Source organism: Sorex fumeus, unplaced genomic scaffold (assembly GCF_029834395.1).
Source record: "Sorex fumeus unplaced genomic scaffold, SorFum_2.1 ptg000128l, whole genome shotgun sequence".
Lineage (NCBI taxonomy): Eukaryota > Metazoa > Chordata > Mammalia > Eulipotyphla > Soricidae > Sorex > Sorex fumeus.
The window spans coordinates 56,920,692-56,945,219 of NW_026606185.1; the positions used below are offsets into that span (position 1 = coordinate 56,920,692).

The following is a 24,528-nucleotide window of genomic DNA, read 5'->3' on the forward strand; positions in this document are numbered from 1 at the left end:
CAATGCTGAGGCTCCTGGTCCTGATTTCTGCTCTGGCTCCTGGCATGACCCCAACAAGGCTCACTGGGCCCAATCTGATGATGTTAAATGGGTGCGCCCAGAGTTCCCCCTGCTTGGCCTCCCCTATTAGCACCCATTTCAGTGGGCTGGACGCTCTTTCTATCCTGCTTTGCTGTGGGCCCCGGCACTTGTGGTCGTTTTGCGGAGTCAAATGAGCCTGAAGGGTGTAACAATTCTGAAGTGGACGTTTCTTTCCACTTCTAGCTTGGGGCATGTTTCACTATTGCTCCATCATTGGTTTCCTATCAGCTCTTTATCACCTGTTTCAAATGTCTCTCAGGACCTTAGGACTCTGAGACACAGCGATTTCTCCTCTAGTCAGTGACTACCAGGTGTTCCAGGGGGTCTGATGAAACTGATATTCAGTCCAGCTAAGCCACGGCCATCACCCCACAGCTCCCCAAAGTCAGGCGGCATCCTGAAACCTTCCATTTTCTACCAGGAACCTCGTTTATCACGGACTACACGAGTGCCACATGCAGGGAATAATACGGGGTTGGAAAGGGTCACACTTAGGCATGAGACTCCATGATAAACCAAGTAAGGTCAGGTTTCAATCAGGTGCAGACGGGAGTTAGGTTTTTTTTAGAAGCTGTTTGTCCTCTGTCCAAGTTGCAGAGATGGGCACCGGCAGAATCTGATGGCAGCGTTTTTAACAGAAGGGCACTGAATCTCTCAGATGGACCTCTGGAAAGTAAGCTGCTTTACTAACATCATTTAACAACTTATTGTCAAATTATATTGTGCCAATTTGTTGTATTTTCAAAGGCAAATATCCTTTTAACTCCAATTACCTCACAATTTATTTGCAAAATTATAGCTTTCATAAACGTGCATTCTATATTTCAATGCTTCTTTTTATGAAACGAATACCCATTTTCAATCTTTAGTTTTATAATATATGATGCCTGTAGTAGTAAATCAGCATACTAGAGAATAACACTAGAGAGAGTACATTATTTTGGTGAGGATTTTCTACAGAGCTAAGCTTAAGACGCTTCCATATGTTTCCATATGCATATTCTAACAACATGCTCTCTTTAAGAAAAGCTTTGCCTATAGATGACTGTTACCTTCACATGGGAATCCTCCCAACCCCCTGTTGGTTACTATAGGATTGTATTTGGGAATCTGAGGGGGAGTGAATATAAAATGTTTCTGTGAGGTAGGATTAAAAGTACAATACCTGAAAGAGAAGGAGGAGAGCCAACGGGAGTTGAAGGGTTTGATGAAAAGCTGTTGTTAGTGTGATCTGGAGAATAGATCTTAAAACAATGGGGAGAGAAAAAAGACACAAATCCTCATTCATTAGGCATGAACAATCCAGCATTTTTCAAGCTACAAAGTATCAGTAGGCATCATAAAAAAGTTATTTTACAGAATACACTTAATGACAACAGCACCGATATTCTAAAGTCAAAGACCTAACCATGATGTGAATTTTTCAAAATAATTATTGAAGTTGTAGGAGAGCACAGAAAAGGGACAGGACTGGGGATAGGACACATTAATTCTATTTCTCCTCCCATGGTTATGCCTCTATGAAAAACCACAGACAGGGTCTGAATCTCCCTATCTTTTATTTAGGAATAGTAAAAATTTTAAGATTTCTTTCCAATTCCTTCTTTTCTATGGTAGAGGCATTTCATTCCCAGACAGAACTGGAGTAAACAGTAACTGTGACTTGGAGCACACTAGTAGTACACAAAGTCACAGACATTAGTTATTGCTCCTCACCCATTTTTTTCTTCAAATCTCTTTTTGCAATTGCTCTAGAACTGCCCCCCGCAAAGTCAGACTAGTGGATTGAAGAGTACCACATAATCTTTGCACGTAGAGAATTCCCAGCATACAAAGATCCCGAGAATATCCACCAAGCTACAACTGAGCATCCTGAGTACCACTGTGTACAGACAGGATTGAAGGGACGGGTCACAGTGGAGGCTTCAAGCTCTCCCCACCCTCACGTCCTCTGAGGAATATTCAGCATGAAAGCTAGTCATTTCCAAAAATCAAAGCGATCTGCCATTTATTTTTTAAAATTCCAAATGTCCACTTCCGATTAAAGTTCAGCCCGCTATCCTGGTTCCGATGAAATCCAAAGTCAATATTTCCTCACCGAAGCAAGTGCTTTCCCCAGAGCATCTCCAGTCTGGGAGCTGCCTGCTGCCCCGCTTCCTCTATTTGCTGCAAAAACAAAAGGCAGAATGTGAAAAAGCAGGCAGTGAGACGTCTAACAATTTTCTATTCCTGGTCCATTTACTCACAATTTAATTGCATTTTAATGCTAATTACAACACATTAATCTTTAATTAGCATTAATTTGTTTGCTGAGGTAGATGTCAAATATATTCATGTTACATTTTTTACAGATAAAATATAAACCTGATACCTTGGTTTCAAGAATAAGTATTTTAGATGCTATTACTCGGCTCTTTGTCACTTTTGAGTGGTTCGTGGTGATGCTAGCAAGCGAGCACGCAAGTCCAGAGCTGAGAAGTATGTAGTACTTTTGGGTCTTGTCAGTTCACAAAGTTTGGCTTTTCTTTACACTCTCTATAGTAAGTCAAGTCATCTTCACAAATAATTTATATCTATCTTCAAATGTTTAAGGGAAAGGCATAAAGCAAAATTTAGGTGCTTCTCTCAAAGTCCCACAGTACATAGAATAAAAACAAACCAAAAAACATCTTTGAGAGGTTTAACTTTCTAGACGATAAAATATTTTTAATATTTTAAATAACATATATCCTCTGTATACTTAAGCCTGTGTTCGCATTAAGAACAATTATTATGCTACTAAAAGTTAATATGGGTCTCAAATTCCAAAGATAAAATAAGTGTACATATTCATAAAGCTATCTCTATCATCTTGAACACTGATATTTTTAGCTACAAACTAGATGATCAAAGAGGACTACTAATAAAAAGATACAGATTCTAGTGTATAATTCAAGCCAGCTCTATTTAACAAAATCTCTTTTGAAGATATCTTGCCTTTATAAGATGACACCCAGACCGTATTCTCTGGCAGCCCTCAGTATTAATGCAGTGTCGAGAACATTTAGTATTTTATGTCTGTTATTTTATTCTATGTTTATTATTACATAAGCATTAGCAAAAAGGCATAGCATTTAATAAGCAAAAATTATTAAACTCCAGGGGAAAATTTCATTATTTTGAGAGATAAATCAAGGGAATCTTAAATCAAAAGATTAATTTATTGCACACACTCATGTGTTTTCTTTTTTGCAGTGTTAGGGATGAAATCCAGGGCCACTACTGTAGAACGACATCCCTGGCCCTATATTCATAATTAAAAAAAAAACAACAAAACTTCAGTCTGTATCTTAAACCCAGAGAGCACCCCTTTTTGGAACATGTCACTGTCTGCATTCTGATTGGTAAAGTAAAGGAGAGGGGTCCTTATCTCAGGAGATGAATTTCCCGACTGCTCTCAGTTCTACTTCCAGTCTCTTAAACCTAAGCTGAGCATGTGCAAATGATGCATTTACATGCTGGATATGTCCCTGAGATCATCTTTCGAAGTCCACTCTATTTGGTTAGCAAAACCTAGCCCCGGGATTCTTTGGTTAAATGCCTCCACTGGAAGAAAGAAAATAATTTTCTGGTGGGACAAACCTATTTTGATTTCTATTACAAACTTATACCACTAACAAATACTAGCTATGATTATGAAAGATTCTCTATAGAAGCACATTCTAAAGAATAAGGGCCTGACTGGGTGAAAGGGTTCAAGAGGCTGGAGGGCATATTTGACTTGTGCCAAGATTCAACCTCAGGCACTATCTGGCCTCCTCAGTGCTGTCTGGTGCAGTTGAGTGGGCTGGATGGGCCCAATTCCACGCAACTGAGGCAGGGGAGGGAATGCACGCAGATATGAAGAGTATTAAAAGTACTTTCTCAGTGTATATGGTGCTGGGATTGAATCTAGTGCCTAGCGACACCAAAAAGAAGTTCAGTTCTACCTCTGAGCCACATCTTTAGTCCCTTAAAAACAGGGATACCTGAAAATTACATCTCATTTGAAAATGAAAAGCTCTGCCTTCAGAGAGTTCCTTAAAAGCTAATGACAATTACAAAGAGAAAGCTAAATAAAGATTTTGGAAAACAAAGCATTAACATATTTTCAGCATATATTATACAATGTATTTGGGGATAATTATATATATTTTTCTAAAACAAATGTAATCACATTTGCCTAAACTTAGATTTATCCGACAAAATAATTTATGGTATCTGCTTGATTAGAAAAGAGAGGTCTTCATGAAATAAAAAGTTAGAGCTACGATGGAACGTTACATTATCTAACCAAGAACCTAAACCAAAAAAAGATAAGGTATTATTTCAATTACAGATAAAATTTGCTACTTCAGTATGATTTCAGAATATTTAATTTTCCTTTGAACAACTTTAAAATGAGGGTGAAAAAACTTAAAAACATTTTCATGTAACCAAATAGAAAGAACTGAAAAATCAATAAAAAAAAACCTTAGAAACATTTTTAAAAAAATAAACCTTATATTCAGCATAAAATTACACTTTGGAGGCAAGATTTGATCATTCTGCTTGTTTTTGTACCTCACCTCTCTAAATTTTCTATTAGGTTCTATTTATAGAGGGAAATATTAGGACACAGGAAGTACCAAAAAAAAAAAAGACTCAACTCTTTACCTCATGGAGTCATGAAAATGTTTCTGAAAACTACAAAGGCCACTGATAGGAAGAGACTATTTTTTGACATGAAGCCATTCTACCTTGCAGCAGCTGGAGAACTAAAACCCAAGGGTTTAAATTTCAAAGGAGTTTATTAGGGCCAGTTTGCCCTTTCACTTGGAATGCCTTTTGTTCTGTTCCAGGAAACCTTGGAGAAGACAAATTTTCAAGGGACCCTGAACATGTTAAGCTACATGTGCCCTTCCCTTTTTAGTAAGATTTATAGTCTTATTTGTGTGACTGGCATGTCAAAGGGCATACAGAGTCCGAAAGTATATTTTTAATTCTCCACGGTGCCCTTTATTTTGAGAAGCATGTCAAGAGAAGCAAAACATTCTGTGCTCATCGAACCCACCTTTTAAGGACTTTGATGTACAAGGATTTAATTACTCTTTGAGGTCCAAGGTTTTGTCAACCCATTTTATTGCAATTATCCAAATTCCCATGGAACAGACATTCAGATGCCAACGAGAGCCAGTACTTGGTCAAGTTAGTTTGATCTCTTAAGTTATTTTAGCTTTAGTTTTCCTTGCTTAAGAAAAAAGCAAGTCTCTCAGTGGAACTGCAATACTAATGGGAGCAGAAAAGAAGCATTTATTAAGAGGGACTGTTAGGTGGAGGAGGACTTGTAACGGCCAGTCACCCAGGAATTGTTCAGATGCTTGAACACAGGTGCTACTACCCGTTGGAAGATGGAACAGAAAGAAGAGCTGGTATCTCCGGCTACAGGCTGGACCACCCGGCTCTCAATCCCTGCTCTGGGGAAATGGAGATTCTCCTTTGGACACACCCTAATCAAAACACCCAGAGGAGGGCTGCCTGGGGATGAAACATGGAACATCAGGACTTGGAAAACGTCTTACCCCTTTACTGCATACCATGACCTTAGACTGGGAACATCAGGAAGATATAAAAGGAATAAAAAGAGCAATTCATACTGTATTTGGCTAAAAGAAGATAACTGCTTTAAAATTTAGCCCCCTCCCTTTTTTCCCTGAACTGTATCCAAATGACCCTCCTGTTATAAGACCATTAGGAGCAGTTTAGCAATGCCATGAGTTTCTCTGTAAAATAAGAAAAGGACTACTTCAGCATTGCTAGTACCTACAAGTTTAGAATAAACATTCAAATACAGGCTACAACGTACTAATTTTCAGCAGGAGGGATTCCTAGGAATTCAGGGGGGGGGGATTTCTAACTCCCTCCCCCGCCTCCACCCGACCAGAAGACTTAAATCAAACTAGTTTATTGTTCTCTACTGGTGGTCTGTGTAGCTGAGATGCCATGACATTGTTGGTTAAAATCCATGTTACTGTTATGCTCCATGCCTGTTCATCACCCAACTGTATTCAAAGGCTCAAGATTCTTGCAAAAGACAAAGTGAATATTATGTGACTACTCTAATAATAAAATTACTGTGAAACCAAGTCCTCAAGGGGAAATGGACATAATGTTTCTACTAGGAAAGCCACATACTAAAATGCATCATGTCATACAAACATGTCATTAGGAGTGAAAGTTGTAAACCAGATTAACTCATGAACCAGATAGATATTCCGGGATAATCTGTAGCATATGTTGCATTCAATCAATCTTTGTAGCCGTTTCCTTCAACACTGTTTAGTTTGAGGTTTAAAAACATGGGAAATACCATGCTTTAGAAGGAAGGCCAGTTAAAGGCTAATAAAACAATAATAGTTATTATAGCCATTATGTTAGCTGTTTGCCCAATTTGCTTTGAGGAGAAGGGGGTGTGTGTAGCTCTAAACCACAAGGGGAGTGTACAAATGGTCACTCCCTATGGTGAAGTGAGGCATTCCCCTCCTCTGGGGATCATTATGCTATGGGGCTAGCAGTCCTCTCAAACCTGATGATGAAAGATTACTGTTAAGTAGGAGAAAAATAAATAGATTATAAAACACATATAGCCACTATTCTCTTGATACTTCTATCCTTTGTACTAGGTAGCTAATAGTATAACTTGTATACTATATATATATATATATATATATATATATATATATATATACACTTCATTCTCTTTGCTAATGCTTATATGTAGTTTTCCATTCTGCTTCTGAGAGTTACCCAGTAGCATAACATCAGAAGCATTTTAGGGATAAAGATGAGGAGTTTCGATATTGATAGCTCTCAAGGGCCTCAGACTTAGCTTCTCTAACTGGGTTGCTACACCAGTGGATCTACCATGAAGAAATGCTATTTCCTATGGGCTATATTCAGAATTCCATATCTTCCCATTCAGAAGTATTTAAATTGCTAACACATATTTCGATTGCTAAATATTCTTCAGGGAAAAAAGGGTATTTTACTCTACATTCAAAAATCAATGAATCAATAAATTTTGAGCAAGCTTTATCTTTTCTATGGATCTCTCAAATAATGCGATAATAATATTGAGCATAATGAGCCCCCCAAAAAAAGGAAAAAAAAAAGAAAAAAACCTCAGAACAAAGAATAATAGTCACTTGATCAAGTCACCCCGACCTCAGTGGGAATCTACCATTTTTGAAAATCAGGAGAATGACTGGGTATAGGGAAGATGGTTTATACCAGTTCTGATGGTTTTACTGTTGTTCCTCAAGTTTGTCTCACCTCACAGTCATTTGTTGTTCTATGATCAATTCAGGACAACCGCTGACGCCGAAGAAGATATATTATACCATACAACGGAGCAACAGGGGGATGATCTTATGAACTAAACTCCAGCTTCCTAAGACATCAATGCCATTTCTGAAAAGATTGCACTGCCTTGCAACTTTTCACCAAGGAAACTTGAAAAATGTGATGTCCATGTGTTAGTGCTTGAACCCCATTCTTACGGCATTAGTATTGCTTACAGTCATTTTCTACAGAATCATGTGTGTAATCTCAAACATGTGTCAGGCTATGTGTTCCCTATTTACCAATTATTTAATTAGCTCTGTTTGTTCTTTGAGATACAGGCAATGTAATATTTCTTTATTTCCTGCATTTCAGAATGAGTGAGTTTATGCCAAATATTTTCAAAAGTCTACAGATGTATCCTATTAATCCATACTGTTTGTTAGGGAAGTATCACTAACATCAGAAGAGAAAATTTTTCTTCTTGTTACACATCCATGTGGCCATTCCTAACTTATACTACACTCTGAAACCCAAAGTCTAAGAGTATTAAACTGCGAAGAAACACAAATCACTCAGACAACATGGATTTCAAAAGACTTATTAACATATTTAAATTTTCCTCTGCAGTAGAACATACGGACCTGAAGGATATATATATATATTTTTAAATATGTAGGAGTACTGCTATTTATTCATCCACTGATTAGCTGATTGAATTGGGCATGAACTCCACCTTACTATTTTTTTGAAGGATATATTTTTAAGAAAATAAAAATATGTAAGAATATAGAGTAATCTTCACTAAAAACTACTGTATTTCTGCAAGTTAAAGAAGACCTGCTCCTTTAAAAAGCTGAATTACCTGGTCTAAGTTTCCCAAAGCTTATAAAACGTTCTTACATTTTTGCTAGTAGATTTTGATAAGTATACCCATTATTAGGGAATAATTGATATCATAAGTTGGTTTCTAAAACAACCTTCTCTAGGTTCCAAAAAAATTTTCATTTTTGTAGTTACTTCCTTCCTACACTTAATTAAGATCTTGAAGTCTAAAACAAGTTAGGTTTGCTGGTAGTAAGATTACTTAGTATCCCGCCCAATCCACACCCAACAAAGAATAGTAAATACTGCTATTCACCTACAAACAACCAACTCATCTGCTTTAAAAAAAGCACGCTTCATTCTCATCAAGATGAGTTGCTATATTGATCACTAATCATGAAGAACAATTTTACCACGTCATAATATCTCTTCCTATGTCCTAGCATTTCTTTCCCAGGAAGGCAGTTTCACAAGGCAATCAATGAAACTTTGTTTTGAAACAGTGCCTAAATATGTTTTCCTTAACTAGAGCTTTGGCACTACCTTTATACCTTCTTAAAAAAGAAAATTACTCAAACCACAAGTAGACAGGAAATCTGTCCTGTAAGAGGATGACTGACCGGTCATCCTTCTTTATAACTAGACCTCATGACTGCAGAAAGGGGCTTTCCATTTGTTAAACCACACTGAAGTGAAATATGCTTTTCTTACTCTTTCAGTTCTGCACTTCTTTCTTTCTTCTTGTTTTTCAAATCTGCCAAAACTGCATTGATAGCTAACAAAACTTCCCCATGTGACCTCTGTCCATAACTCTCCAAGGTCAAACTGAAGAAACACATTTGTATAAGGCTTGTTATGAAGAGTTTCAAAAATGGAAACTCTTTCCTAAATTTGCTTCTTAGTGAGACATGATAGTGAAGGGCTGCTAGTTGGCTCATCTCAAGTGTGAAATATATTACTGAATAAGCAGGGAGTATATTATTTAGGCAGAATTATATTAGCAACATTTCAAAACACATTTCTTCTCTTTCATCAAAAACTCTCCCACATACGTGATTCACACCACTTCCCAGAGTTTTATAGACTACCTAAAGAAAATACACTCTCTCTCTCACACACACACACACACACACACACACACACACACACACACACACACACTCTACTCCCAGTACCTAAAGCAATTACATAGTAATACCATTCAGTTAAGCACTTTCTTCTCTTTAAGACAGGTGAATGTTCTTGGCTGTAAGATCAGAGCAGGGTGTGACCTTTGACAAATGAAATGGTACTAACATCCTTGGGCTGGAGCAATAGTATAGCGGGCAGGGTGTTTTCCTTGCACACAGCTGACCTGGCCAACCCAGGTTCAATTCCTACGTCCCTCTCAGAGAGCCCAGCAAGCTACCAAGAGTATCTCACCCACATGGCAAAGCCTGGCAAACTACCCATGATGTATTCAATCTGCCAAACACAGCAACAAGTGTCACAATGGAGACATTACTGGGCCCACTCCAGCAAATCGATGAACAATGGGAGGACAGTGACAGTGACTAACATCCTTGAGCTTCAAATTCTACTGTCCATCTGAATGACAAAGGCATATTCTGAAGAGGGTGGCTGCTTTTCCTTCAGTCAGAGCTCTTTTCCCCCAGGGCAAATGGAACCTCTAACTCCTTCAAGGGAAAGGAAGGAGTTGAGAGGGGCATGACAGAGGGAAAGGACCACAGAAACAGTATGAAAAACGGGAGGATGATGTCTCAGTGACCTTGGCAATAACATTCAGACTCAGTAAATTTGCTTGAGAAAAAAGCAGCAAATAATTTCCGGCCCATAGATGGGCATGCGGTAGTTAAGAGGTTAGCCCAGTGATCAGAATTTGGGAAGTGGTTCATCTCTATTATTAAGAACTGTTATTCCTCCCCCCCCCCCCCCCCCAATCTCACTAGCCTTCAGTGGTTTGGCTTATAAAAGTACACAATCTTTCAAACCATTTAAGACTGTGAGAAGCAAGAATGCTTCTGTTTAAAACCTGATTCAGTAAAATGATTCACGCTGGACAAAGTAGCCAGAATTTATTTAGCTTCTTATGAGGGAAAAATCTGTGTATATGGTCAAACCAATGACAATTGATAGCTTCATCGGTTTGTTCACTCTGTTATGTGACCAATATTCATTACCTGATTGCTCCTCAAACATAAGGTAATAATAAAAAAAAATCTTTCATTATTAACACAGTCATTAGCAGCTAATCTTTGAATGGCCGTTTTTGTGACTCACCCATTATACTGTCTGTCCCGTTGGCAGGAGGCGTACAGGAAGAGGTGCTGTAATGGTTTGTACCACTACGGGGAAAAGTGGACATCGGAGGAAGACTGGAATTGATGTCTGCTGAGGAGTGTGATGGATAGCTCTGCAACAAGAAGCAGGAACAACAAGCCACATTCAACTATAAAATATTTAGAGAATCAGTTTTCCAATATTTCTGACAGAATTCCTTGTTCTGCACTGGAAACTGTCCTTGGGATTTCAAACTATCCAAAAAATCTATCTTGCTTGAATCTGACAACTTTCATTTATCAAATAGTCAGACACAAAGACAGATAGTTGGTCTAGCCTTGCATCAATTCTAGAAGACATAATGATAAAGGGGAACACAGAAAATTAAATAATCTTTAAATTTAAAACAAATATGACTTAAACGCATAACTGAGCTTTCAGCAACATTAAAGTTCACTGCTATTGTTTTGCTTTGTTTTGTTTCTGGTATGTCCTATTGATCAAGCAAAAAAAAAAAATGATTCCAGGGTATAATTAATAAAAAACATGGTCACCCATGGGGTTTACATTCTACTCTTCTGACTTTCTGTATACTAACAAAGAACCTGCTTTAAATTTTTCCAGCATAAGGCTGGAGCAATAGCACAGCAGGCAGGGAGTTTGCCTTGCATGCGGCCAACCCAGGTTCAATCCCCAGCATCCCATAATTCCTAAGTGCCGAGCCTGAAGTATCCCCTGTGCATCCCTGGGTGTGACCCAAAAACAAAACAAAACAAAAAAACCCAAATAAACAAAAAACAAAAAAACAAACAAAAACACCTTCCCAGCAAAACTGGATCATGTCTCTGAATTCCAAAACAAGAGTACAAAAGTTTCAAAAATAAGAATATCTTTAACACTTCAATATGAAAAGCTTTAACTCAGTGACTCTGCTTAATTTAATAGAAACAAATGAATGAGAACAATTTATCTGAATTCTTTCTTTACACGTATTCTGCATTAGTCACCTACCATTTAGCTCTGAAAGAACATAATTTTTATGAAATTATTTGGTTTAATGCTTGGCTGTAAGTTAAGGTATTATACTAGTTATCCAAATAAGTTGCTTTTCTTGGGGCATACCACAGTGCCTGTAAGGCGTAATAAATTGCTAACCACCCATCTGCTTGGGAATAAGTATATCACTAACAGGGACATGGTTATTTATAAAAACACATCAAAACTATTTTCTTTTCAAGATAATAGTTTTTTTCTTTTCTAGAAAGTAGAGAAAACTTACTTTCATGACATCTGAGCGAATATTTAAGTAAATAATGTACTTTTAACTTATATGTCATTCACTAATGGATTATTGGTACTATTATGACATTTTAAATATTCTTTTAAAGTTAAATATTGAATATGATGCTGAACATGATACTGAGAGCCCAGATGTTTATTCATAAGGAACAAAAGTTTATTTTTGTGAGACTCATCCTGGATTTTCCCTCGAGTATTCCTTACAACATCTAACTCTTGCATGACCCTTCTTCTTTGAATCCACTCCTCAATGTGTCATGTAACAATTAACTGTCTTTCTGTTGCTTTCTCTTTCAAGATATTCCGATATAAATTCTTTTTTTTTTTTGGCTTTTTGGGTCACACCCAGTGATACAGAGGGGTTATTCCTGGTTCTGTACTTAGGAATTACATCTGGTGGTGCTTGGGTGAACCATATGGGATGCTGGGACTTGAACCCGGGTTGGCCATTGCAAGGCAAACACCCTACCCACTGTGCTATCGCTCCACCCTGGTATCTAAACTCTTTAATCAGAGAAGAACACAACCTTCTTGGTGCTGATCATACAATTATCCTATACACTCAAGAAACAGCTGATTTTTTCCCTATATTGTGTCAGAGATTGAACCCGGGACTCCATCATGCAACACATACATTTCACCAATGAGCCACTTCCTTGGCCCTATCAGCATTATAGAGATTTGAAATACTACTTCTTTGAAAAAAAAGTTTACAAAATAAATGAACTTTTCAGAACTTGCTCTATCAACACAGAAAATATTACCTCTGCACACTGCAAATAATCCAGCTGAAAGGTCAATCTGAGTTGAACTGATGCCCTTAAATTGTTCCAAGTTCCCAAGAATGTCTTTGAAACTTTTAAAATCTGTACACATCTTTGCTCAATAAATGGAAAACAAATAACTCTATGGTAAGACAGAGGCCTACTCGATTGTGCCATAGTAGCCCTCAAAGAACCCTGGAGGGGACTTGGTGGCACTGTGCACTGCCAGGCCTGTTGAGAGGGACTCTTGGGCTCCCTAGTTCCCCTCCAAAGTACCACAGGGGGTGGTTCTTACAAGAACATCCTTAGAACTAATTGTCACCTATAGAATATTCTGTGGTTCAATTTTCTCCAAAGAATGCGTTGGACCAATCCATAGAGCTTATCTAAAAGCCTGAGTAGAGATTGGAGAGAGTGTAGCAGGTAAGGCGTTTGCTTTGTTCGTGACCTACCTGGGTTTGATCCCTGAAACCCCATATGGTTCTCTGAGCCACACTAGCAACTATCTCTGAGTGCACAGAACAGCCAGGGGTGCCCTCACCCCTGCCAAATTCAAAACAAATAAACCTGAACCATTTGACAGTTAATGTCCCTTTCTCCTTCCCTCCCCCCCCCCCTTCGTCCCTCCTTCCCTTCCTTCCTTCCCTTTTAGATTTTGAGGTGACACTTGGCAGTGACCTGGCTTACTCCTGGATCTGTGTTTAGAACTCAGTTCTGACAGTGCTCTGGTTTCCATAGTGGCACAGGGGATTGAACCTGGGTTGGCTGTATCTTAGGCAAGTGCTTTAACCTCTGTACTATCTCTGAAGCCCTAAAGACTTCTTTTAATAAGGTAGGGAAGAACAGAATATAGAATAAGAACAAGAAATCATTTTATTTCATTTCTACACAGACCTATCACTGGCTGAGTTTCTGTAGAAGGAACTTTATTAAGAATGTCCCCAATCCAAATAAAGAGGGAGATATTATGGAACAGACCTAACTATAATAATCAGAGCATTAGATGTAGAAAAGTTTATCATATCAACGAGAATTTTTGGTTCCTCTTAATGTTGTATTAAGTGCTTAGTAATTTGGGATTTGACAAAGGGATAATACTGAGTTCAGAGAATAAAAATATTTCCTATATAATTTAATGGGTAACAATTTCAATGCATATAAATCAGTGATTTTTAGAGAGTTGTGGAAAATTAGGAGTTGAAGGATATTAATGATACTTGTAACTATCTTATTTAATAAGAAAAAATATCCTGGAAGCTAGACATCCAAAGAAGTAAAAACGCTGCCCGAGTACTAGTGATCAGTGAATAGTGTCTCTTTTTCAGTATTTAGAGATCAATTAGAACTGGTCCCATTAGTCTCTCTTACTCCAGCTATTAATAAACATCTGTCATGCTTGCTACAAAGCACAGGGGTATGATAAAGTCCCAACCACTTGTTTATTTTTGCTTGTAGTGCCCAATCAGTATGTTTGTTGTCAACTGACAGCATTAAATATTTACATTTGTTGTTTTTTTATCAACCTATGGCTTGAAAGACATATCAAACATTATGGCAATTGGTAGCCCCTTCTATGAATAACATCCTGCAACTGGTGAAGAGAGGGAGGGATTCTAGTTTGTACTGTCATGTGTTCTCGTGTTTGCGACCACCGCTCATGGGCTCCATTTATTAGATGACTGGAGCGCCTAACCACCAGCCCAAGTTGTGAATCTCAATGAAGTCTTCCAACTACTAAATGTTTCCAACAGACAAACCCAGGCCCTATTTTAGAATCAGTAGGGTGTTTATGCAAATAAGGGAAACAAAATTTTCCTTTATATTAAAATCCCAGACCCATAGAATCATTTCACTCCGTGGTGCGAGACCATGCCTAAACCATACCAGAGCGCCAAAACTCCAGCGTCTATTTTCAAAGAACGCTGCAAAGTCCTTCCAAAACTTTAATCTTGGATAACCATCTTTTCCTGAGTGCCAATTGAGCTCCCTTTTTCTGACCCCTTCTGTATGTCTCTCTGTGACATAGCAGGGATTAGTTGTGAAACTTAGTTCGAGAGGCTGAAACTACAAAGAAGATTTAACGAAACAAAACTGGTGCCTTGACGGTTGCTACTGAAACGTGTAGAATAAGCTTTACAATTACACATTGTATTAGAACATGCTATAAAGGCAGGGATGTTTTCAAATTGTTATATGTTTAGAGTTCATACAAATTTTGGTCAATCATATTCAAATAATCCAAGAAAGGCCCTTTTCTTTTTCTCAATCACTTGGTTCACAGAGTAGGTTGGCTGAAAATCTCTGGACTAAATGGCAAGGAACGTCATTTATTTTGAACTGAAAGGACACCGACTGCCTACTGAATATAGAAATCAACCTCAGTGAGTGTCAGATTTATAAAAGTCACCCCACGGGGATTTTTAGATGGTTAAATACTTAAATTACAATGATTATCACATAATAATACAGGGCCCCTATCATAAGAAAATTTATTAGCTATATTACCAGCAACCTAATTCATTTATTCCTTTCTGAAAGCAAAACCCCTAATTGCTAAGACTTGCTAAGTGGATCACACCAAGTGCAAAAAATCCCACATTTTGCGATGCATAAATGACATCACAAATGCAGTATTTGATGTACCCTATTAGGTTATTCCTCTAAAATAATCTTTCTTCCAGGATGATGATATTATTTTGGTTCTGCGAAACATCTTGGAAAGGAATATAATTGGTTTCCTTTTTAAAATTATACTTTTTGTGTATTTGAGTAAAATTTGAAGGCACTACCCCAGTGAATTTGACTGGAATATAATCAAACTGTCTAAATCAAAATTACACAGCATGACGGTGAAAGTAAGAAAAAAAATAAAGGAAGAACAATGAAAGCTAAATGGATAAGTATTTTAAAAAGTACCAAAATTTCAGGGGTTAGAGAGATAATACAGCAGGTAGGGTGTTTGCCTTGCATGTGGCTTACCTAGGTTCTATCCCTTAAACCCCATATGGTTCCCTGAGTACCATCAGGAGTGATCCCTGAGTTCACAGCCAGGAGTATGCCATGAGCACAGCTGGGAATGTCCTAGTCCCAATCAACTAGTAGAGTTCTAATATATTTTACTTAAATCAAAACTTTAATTGCTCAAAGAGCAAATGCAGTCAAAAGAAATTCTAATATAATAAAAAAATATTTGTATGTCTCTAAGCCTGAACTCTAACACCTTCAAATAAAAAATGGGGGAAAAGGAAATTTTAAAATAGATCTCTTGATTCATATTGGAATATACTAAATTTGAATTTGTGATTTATTCAAATGATACAAAAATGATATAAAAAAGCCAATTCTCTCTCTACCATTTGTCTCTCAGTTTAATTAACTGTAGAAAGTCTTTGTCTCTAGGCCTAAAACCGATATTTTCAAGTATGTCAGAAACTTTAACTTTAGTATGTTTTACAATGTCAGCTTTTCTATACATATAGTAGTTGAGAAAAAGAAAACATTAGCCATGGAAATCTAGAAAGTATCAATTTTTTTTATCAGTACATAGAGAAAGAGAGACCTAAATTTGGGTATCATAAGCAGTAAAAAAGGCAAACTGAAAGAAGAAAAATTGTGATATCACTAAGGGTGACTGATTTTATCATACCCTTTTGCATTTGTAGGATTAGAGGTTCATATATTTTAAACTATATTAACTGCACAAATGACTTTAGTCCCATCTTTTCTGCATCACAAACCTAACTCATGGTCTAGAAGAATTCATCCTTCCTCCACTTAATTAGGAGGAGACATAAATACCAAAGTGTATTGTGGGCCTTGTTAGCTCTTGAGGCTAGAAAAATGTCAAATGAGTTTCTTTCTATAGGATAAAGAGACTGACTTTGATGGCTAAGAGCAGGGCATGGACAAAGGAGAGATTTTAAATAACAAAGTAATGATAACATTCCTAAAACCAGGCAATTTTTAACCAGAGTAAGATAGAAGCAAGCTTTGACGGGATACTAGGGCATCTGAAATGAAAGTATAGCACTGAAAATGGACAATCTAATTTGCATAGAAATCCCTGGTTGCTGTTACTGTTAGAACGCAGAGAAAGATGCAATTCCTTCCTTAGGGTGCTTCACAACAAGCTCATGATGGTACCAGGCACAGAAGTCCATCAGAAATGGAAGTGGCCAAGACGATGCCCCATCACCTACCAACTATCACTGTGTTCTCTGCAGCATAATATTCAAAACTACAGATAGAAAAATAAAATAACAAAGAACTGACATTCTTGAAATTCTCCAACCCAAATGTAATGTGTGTTCATGTACCTCAGGAAGTTGACACTGTGAGCAAGCAAAGGAAAAAAAAAAACATAATAAGCAGAAAAACAATCATGAAAAGAAACTGGAAGGGCTTACAAAGGTGATCTGGTTGAGCTACGTCTCTGATGACAAAACAACATGTAAGGATAATATGTATGTGCCATTTACATTAATTTAGAGTTCTTGTGTGCATGTATGGGAAGACATCAGATGCTACTTCACAAAGTGGCTGTGTGCCGTTCCGATTACCAAGTGAATCTTCCTTACCAAACGTTCATGTGGATGCAAGCTACAGTAGCTGCTAGACTGTGGAATATGAGAAGAATTGCCCAACATTCCTCCATAGCCAGGCTGATTCATCCCACTGGAGGAGCTCCAAGGGTCACTGCTGTGATGGCCATCTGTAAAGGACAAAGGAAACCGTGACTTTTCAGAGGCAGTCTTGTCTTATAAAATAGGGTTGTTTTTTTCATTTACTTGAAACGACTGCCTGTTCTGTATTCATCTTTGTGTTGGCTAACTGATTACATCAGAAGACAGTCACCATTACTTTCTCACCCCCACCGCCTCCAAGTTGCCTGACATTGCTGAGCAAATATATTGAACATAGCTTAAGTGTTCTTAGCAAAAAATCAAGTGTTAGGAATGGAATGTATTCCTACCAGTGAGTTATGTCAAGTCAGCAAGGCAAATAATGCTACAAGAAATATTTCTTAGAAGTCCTCTGACCTTTTTATTCTACAAAAATCAACCAACGGGTTGATTGTTGTTAAATCTGGGTGTGATAATAAAATACTTGAGCTATTATAGACTTGGTAAGTTTACAAGTATTCAAAGATATTAAGTAATAATAAGAAAGAATACTTTGGATTTAAAGGATTAGACCTTATCTTTTTATATTTTTAAAAGAGAGTTAAAGTTAGAATTACACTAAGATTTACAGGGAGGAGAGGAATCTTGTTCTCTTTTCTTAATTTATTTTTTTGGTTATAGATATCTTAAGCCTTCAGAAGAAATTCTAATAGTATACACATCTCATCAAGTAGAAACTATGCTTACTGATAGTTTTGAGAGTCTCTGGAGTTATATAAAGCTATTATGAATTAAAAGGAGGTTAAACTATTTTAAAATTACATAAATTATCTTTTAACTCTTTCAGATACATCATCACTGTATCACTGTCATCCTGTTGTTTGTTGATTCACTTGAGTGGACACCAATAACGTCTCTATTCCTCCAAACCCGAAGATTTTAACAGCCTCTCCCTACTCATCTTTCCCAACGATTTGAGGCTCTTTCAGGGTCAGGGGAATGAGACTTGTTATCCTTACTGTTTTGGGCATATCAAATACACCACGGGGAGCTTGCCAGGATCTGCCCATGTGGGTGGGATACTCTCGGTAGCTTGCCGGGCTCTCCAAGAGACATGATATTATGACATTTCTATAATTAAAAAAAATTCTTCCAGCCTACTGATTAGAGACTACTACTATTAAAGGTGAGGCTGTTTGGTTTGGATTTCTTAAATTATGAAATGAAGTGGCATAAAATGTAAATGCTAAAGTCATTTTTGTTGTTGTTGTTGTTTTAATTTTTTTTAGTTGTTGTTTTTTATAGTTTAACAAAACCTATTACCAGTTCTATATCTGGTCATAAGCTAGGTATGAACTGCATAGCAAAAACTGCTTCCTTAAAGAAAGATTATTTTCACCACATACTATATTCAATCAAGACCTTTTCTGGAAATCTGGGCAATAGGCAAGTTAAATTCACAAATATTCCTTTTTTTTTCACTGAGTTAAAAAAAAAGATTAGAATTGAGAAAATTGGAATAGTTTCAGGACAAGGAAGATTAAACTAAAGATTTCTTCAAACTATGCTGTGACAATTTCAGAGTTTTAACTAAAAGATGCAAATTCAAGTTAAAAATAAGAGGTCATACAGTAATGTGTTTAAAATATGTTCCTGACAGTCTGAATATCTTTCAATTATTTCTTATTTCTTCAAGACCTGGTTTCTCAGGGTACAATGTAACCCTCACGATGGAAGTCAACATCAAGTAGAACTATGAAGTGGAAACACAACTTTCAGAAAGTTACTATTCACGTACTTCAGATAAAGCTCTGCGATTGTGGAAGTTTAGTTGTCACCTTAATTCAAATATGTAGTTCAAGACTACGAACATTTCAAATAGATGGCATATATGACAAGTACAGAATACATATCTCTAAACAAGAGCCTCCTGAAACATTCTGACAACATGATCCAGTAGATGGAAATATATTTAAGATTTGTTAACACAGAACACTCTACTCAATGCTGACTTAGAAAAATGCATACTTTACATAAATTATGCTTTTCACAGTAAATTAATATTTATCACAACCCATGATCTTAGCATAATGTTGTTTTGAAAGAATAGAATTAAATGTGTGCAAATTAATTGTGCCCATCATAAATGTCAACTAAAAAATTTGCTTATGGGTATTCATAAGTAGAAAAGAAAGTGTGTTCCCCATGTTTTGTGTGGTGTGCTATGGAGATGAACTTATTTAATCTACCTGTCTTCTGAAGTGTGCCCAATTTAAGCAAGCTACCGCCCTAAAAGCAGAGAGGGGAAATTATCCTTCTGTCATTTCTTCAATGAATCTCTGCTTTGAGCAATGAGCCTTTCCGCTGATTCTCTCTACAAGCCCACAAAGCACAATTTCTCACAGAGGAGCGGGAGCAAATGCCCAAAGCGCTGTGGTCTGTAGCTAACGGGGATGGGTATTTTGTCGCAGGCCCCCCACAAATCTACCTCAGTGTCCTATGTAACTGTGTTTCTCAGAGTTACACCTAAGTCAGGTCACAAGGATAAAGGAACTCAGTGAACACCAGCTCGATGAACTGTGAAATGAATTCACTCCATCCCTGGGAGACCCATTCGATTTCATTTTACATATCTCCATGGAATTTCTCCTGTGAGCTAACAACCTAAAAGAGCTAACGTAAGAAAAGAAATCCCTTTTCATCAAATATTATTTTAAGTGTGTCCACTGAAATCTAAGCATGATGCTAGGCTGCTTCCCTAGAACTCCCTGCCCAACTGCACACCCTTTCCGTGACAAGGCCTGGTAGAGCAGAATGAAGAAGGAAATCCCGTGGCCCATGGCCAAGGCACACTTGACATAAGGTTTTACACCCAGGCAAAAAGAGCTGAAGATCTGCATAATTGGCGGCAAATTCCGTATGAAAATTTCAGAGGATTCACTAAATTTCAGAGAAGCCAGATCACCGCCTTTCAAAAATTAAATATTATTGGCATATTAGGCATCTCTAACCTTAACTGCAATCTAAGGATAATCTATTCTTATAAGCAGCTGGTATAATCTCAGTCATCTCTACTGCTGGAGAAAGCTACACTGTCTTTTTTTCTCTTTCTTTTTTTTTCCCTTAACTTTTTGGGTCAAGCCTGGCGGTGCTCAGGGGTTATTCCTGGCTCTGCATTCAGGAACTACTTCTGGCAATGTTCGGGGGACCATATGGAATGTCAGGGATCGAACCCGGGTCAGCCACGTGCAAGGAAAATGCCCTACCCACTGTACCACCGCTCTGCCTCCTGGAAAAAGCTACATTTCAAGTAGCAGAAAGTGACTGTCCTATTGCGTCAAGACTACAAACTCAGGGCACAGACCCAAGTGCAAGTAATTAAATGTACTGGGCAATTATAAGAACATACTTTTTCTATATTTGCCCAAGGGAAAAAAACTGTTTTTTATACCCATAATCAGTCAGCATTGTGGGACAGATTGTGAATAAAATAACAGTCCAGTCTTCAGATAAACTACTTCATCTTAAGGGACACTTACTTAAATTAGTAAGTAATTAGTAAGTGGTTGAACATTTTCTATAAAGAAATCTAACTAGTTATTTACACTTAACTAGCAAGTGTAAATATGTGAATTTACATACCTGTAAATTAGTAAGTGGTTGAACCATTTTCTACAAAGTTAATCGCAAGGACAATTTATTCCCAGCAAACCAGGTTGCTCAAAATGCATACTGAACACAAACACTGCTACACACACACACACACACACACACACACACACACACACACACACACACACACACCTCTAAGCACCCATCCTGTCCTGCCCATAGTACAAAATGGAACCAATCCATTATGGGAAACAGTCCTCCAAGAAGCATTCTTAGCAAGCATAAAGTCCAACTCACTATTCCTCAAGGGGTTTAAAACTTTAAAAAAGTGTTCAGGTGGGTAAAGCTTTAATTAATTACTTTAAATGAATTCAGTTCCCGGGAGGAGCAGAACCAAAATTTTATAGTTGCCTCGTGTCGTATTTCTTGGCTATCATTTGAGCAGTCTTTCCCCATTTTTTTTATATACTAAGAACAAATTCAGAAAAATTGGTCGATTTTCTCTCTTAGAAGCAGCAGCATCTTTTTTTGTTTTTGTTTTTCTTTTTTTCTTAGTCTCACCAGGCTGTGCTCAGGGATCACTCCTGGCAGGCTCTGGAGACCATTTGGGATGCTAGGACATGCAACCCAGGTGCAAGACAAGCAGCTTCCAACGCTGTACTATCTCTTAGGCCCCAAGAAGCAGCATCTTACCTTGCATGAAGAAGGAGCTAGGGAAAGTGCTGGCTGCTGGTTTGGAGGAAGGATAGCCTGGCGAGTCCCTATTATAGTCGGCAGTGCTTGCTGATGGAGCATAAACCTGGAGAAAGAAAGCAAATTTAGCATTTGTTTTGCTTGCTACACTGACAAAAGCATCTCAAGGTCTATTGCTTTATAAGTGCGCACAAAATAAAACATTTTTACCCCAGAAACAGAGCCCCATTCAGAATACAGAAAGATGAAAATCAAACAAACAAAAGCTGCTCAGTTTAGTTTATGCGTGAATAGAAAACCAGGTATGGTAATCTCCAGTCAGATGCAAGAATATTGCAAACTAGTCATAAATGTTCTGTATGCTACTCATAGAGTTGTCCTCAGAATCTAAGCATCCTTTAAAAAAAGAAAAGAAACACAAGAAAAAGAATGCACAGGTTCGAGGAGCATGTGCAAGATAAAAACCAAAAGAAATCATCATGCCTTTTTCTAGTACTGTATCTTTCAATTAAAATTCTTAGAGAAAACAACACACACACACACACACACACACACACACACACACACACACACACATGCTTGCACGGAGTGGGAGAGGGAGAGAAAACAAGAACATACCATCCAGACCACATAAAGTGATAAATATATCTTGGAAGATTAAATTCCCATAGTGTCAGCTTTTTTTGCAGAGATGCATGAAAAAGCCCATTAAAAGCTCAAATCTACATAGACCACCAACAACCAGTGTTGTCCACAGGAAGAGTGGGGCTTCCTTTCTACTTCTTATTATATTTGTATGTGTAATAAACTTAAGAAGTGTGCCAAAATCCTAATTTTCTTACATTCGTTTACTAATACTCATGAGACTGGGGAAACCAGTTCTTTATAAAAATAGCTTGTGCATTTTCTTGCTTGTGCTTCCTTTGAAGAAGACAGCACACTTACAAAGCATAAATTCATAAGGTATAGTTTAACTTTAATTGGTTTTCCCCCTTGCCTTTTCTGCTAAATATAATTTTTTCAAATCCCCATTTTCTTTCACTCCCAAAGTTCCTCTCTCCAGATGGTCGGAGAGACTGTAACACTGCCATCCTCTTGATGAAAATGGAGACCTTCCTGCCTCCATTTTGAAGCAAGCAGCCGCTCACAAAATTGGCAGTGAGCCTACAGTGATACTCACAGGTCACCATAAAAGAAAGAGAAATTCACCAATAAAAAAGGCAACTGCTGGATTCCCCCCAAGATAACTCCCATTTCTTCCACCGTGCACATTGAATAAACTCCCTCAGAAAAATTATGTAATTGCTCTCAGAACACCAGGAATCACAAATGAAGCATTAATACAAGGTTTAGGATTTCACAAAGGACAGGTCCTCGGAGACAGATGAGGAAAAATATGCATACCCATACATCCATCAAATAAATGCTACATGTGCCCCGTCGTGCCCTTGAAAATGGAGGGATCTCGAAGATGAAGCAAAACACAAACAAACCAGAAAAAAAAAACCTACTTTACACTTTAGAAAACAAGGGTTTCTCCTAAGTCAGAAGGCTTATTTATTAAGTCTTACATTTTATTCACGGCAAAGGCAAAGCTACCCGTGACCTGTTTGATATGCCAAAAACAGTAACAAGTCTCACAATTTGTTGTGAGACATCACTGGTGCCCACTGGAGCAAATCGATGAACAACGGGAGGAGGTGCTACATTGCTACATTTTATTCTACTTTTTAGTTTCCTTCCTTTTGTAAATCTATGAACAGGTATTTGCTCCTTTTACAGGATCCATAATAAAGGAGAAACCATTGTCAAGTGTCTTTCAGGGATGAAATGTAAAATTTAATCCAAGAATCCTCCACTGCCCCCCCCCCCCCACCCAAATGAATACTCTTAAGTTCTGTCAGAAAACCAAAAGTACTTTCATAAGGACTTTACAATGAACACCTTGGAAAATTACCACTAAGTATGTTTAGAGTGATCCTCTAGACTAAGCAAATAAAATAGAAGAAAACATTACCTGCTAGGAAAAGGGAAAATTGAAAATTAGATCAGTTCATTCTAGTGACAGAATGATACAATACAGAAATTTATCTAGAGGCTATTATATTAGCCTGAAAGCTACTGGGGCATTAAGTATTTAAGAAGTCAAGTGCATTATGCATCATACCCAAATTTTATAAATCAACACACTTCGCATTAAAATCAAAATAATATAATCCATCGTATTATGCCACCTAATTTTCAAATATATTCCTTTATCATAATATAGTTTAATTTTAATTACATACTCTATTAATTATAATTAAATATGTATGATGTCAACACCATTTGGTTCACCTTTTTCCTGATTTGGACAGAATGACTGAACACTTCTTTTAGGTATAAAAACAAACTTACAGTCGTTTTGGTCCTGTGGAAGGGTATGGGGGAGGGGAGTAGCAAGACTTGAAAGCCACTCCCAGGTCACACAGTACTAAAGGTACATTCTAGTGCTAGAAAATTCCATTGTCTGAGAACTGTGATCTAGTGTAAAGACCCAAGGGGAAGATCATACACCTCAAATTCTTAAATACTGCCTTCATAAAGAAAGTATATCTATGGAGTTGAAAACTTTCATGATACAATTTTTATTTTTCCAGTATTAAGGCTAAAGACTAGAGAGGTAAGATTAATATTGCCAACAGGAAATATGCCATTGCATACTTGAGGCAAATTCTATAGACTAAATACAGTAACACAGATCATCAGGTACCGTATTGTTTCCTTTCTATGTACATACTTCATCTTGTTCCTGCAAAAGGTATTTCTGTCTTTGTGTTTGGTTTTGTTGGCAGCATTGGGAATGGAACCCAGGTCTGCACACATGCAACTCAAGTGCACTACCGCTGAATCATATCCTTGGGCCTCAAGGGTATTTTCCTAAAGGTAAGGTCTCTCTGTACTTATACACACAAACATTTATGTAGAACTGCTATACTTTTACTCAGTATAAAGAATAAAATTTTAGTTCAATC

At 37.5% G+C, this 24,528-nt stretch overlaps 1 protein-coding gene across 11 annotated transcripts in view; it reads right to left on the reverse strand.

The window, feature by feature from the left end:
* TCF4 (transcription factor 4) overlaps nucleotides 1-24,528 on the reverse strand; it is a 377,861-nt gene that overhangs the window by 35,657 nt on the left and 317,676 nt on the right. For all 11 annotated transcript variants that reach the window (XM_056138179.1, XM_056138183.1, XM_056138182.1 and 8 more), the window contains 5 exons: nucleotides 21,515-21,620; nucleotides 17,165-17,298; nucleotides 10,525-10,657; nucleotides 2,180-2,247; nucleotides 1,247-1,325 (listed from right to left, as the gene is read on the reverse strand). In XM_056138179.1, the coding sequence (XP_055994154.1) occupies nucleotides 1,247-1,325; nucleotides 2,180-2,247; nucleotides 10,525-10,657; nucleotides 17,165-17,298; nucleotides 21,515-21,620 (520 nt within the window). The remainder of the gene's footprint in view (nucleotides 1-1,246; nucleotides 1,326-2,179; nucleotides 2,248-10,524; nucleotides 10,658-17,164; nucleotides 17,299-21,514; nucleotides 21,621-24,528) is intronic.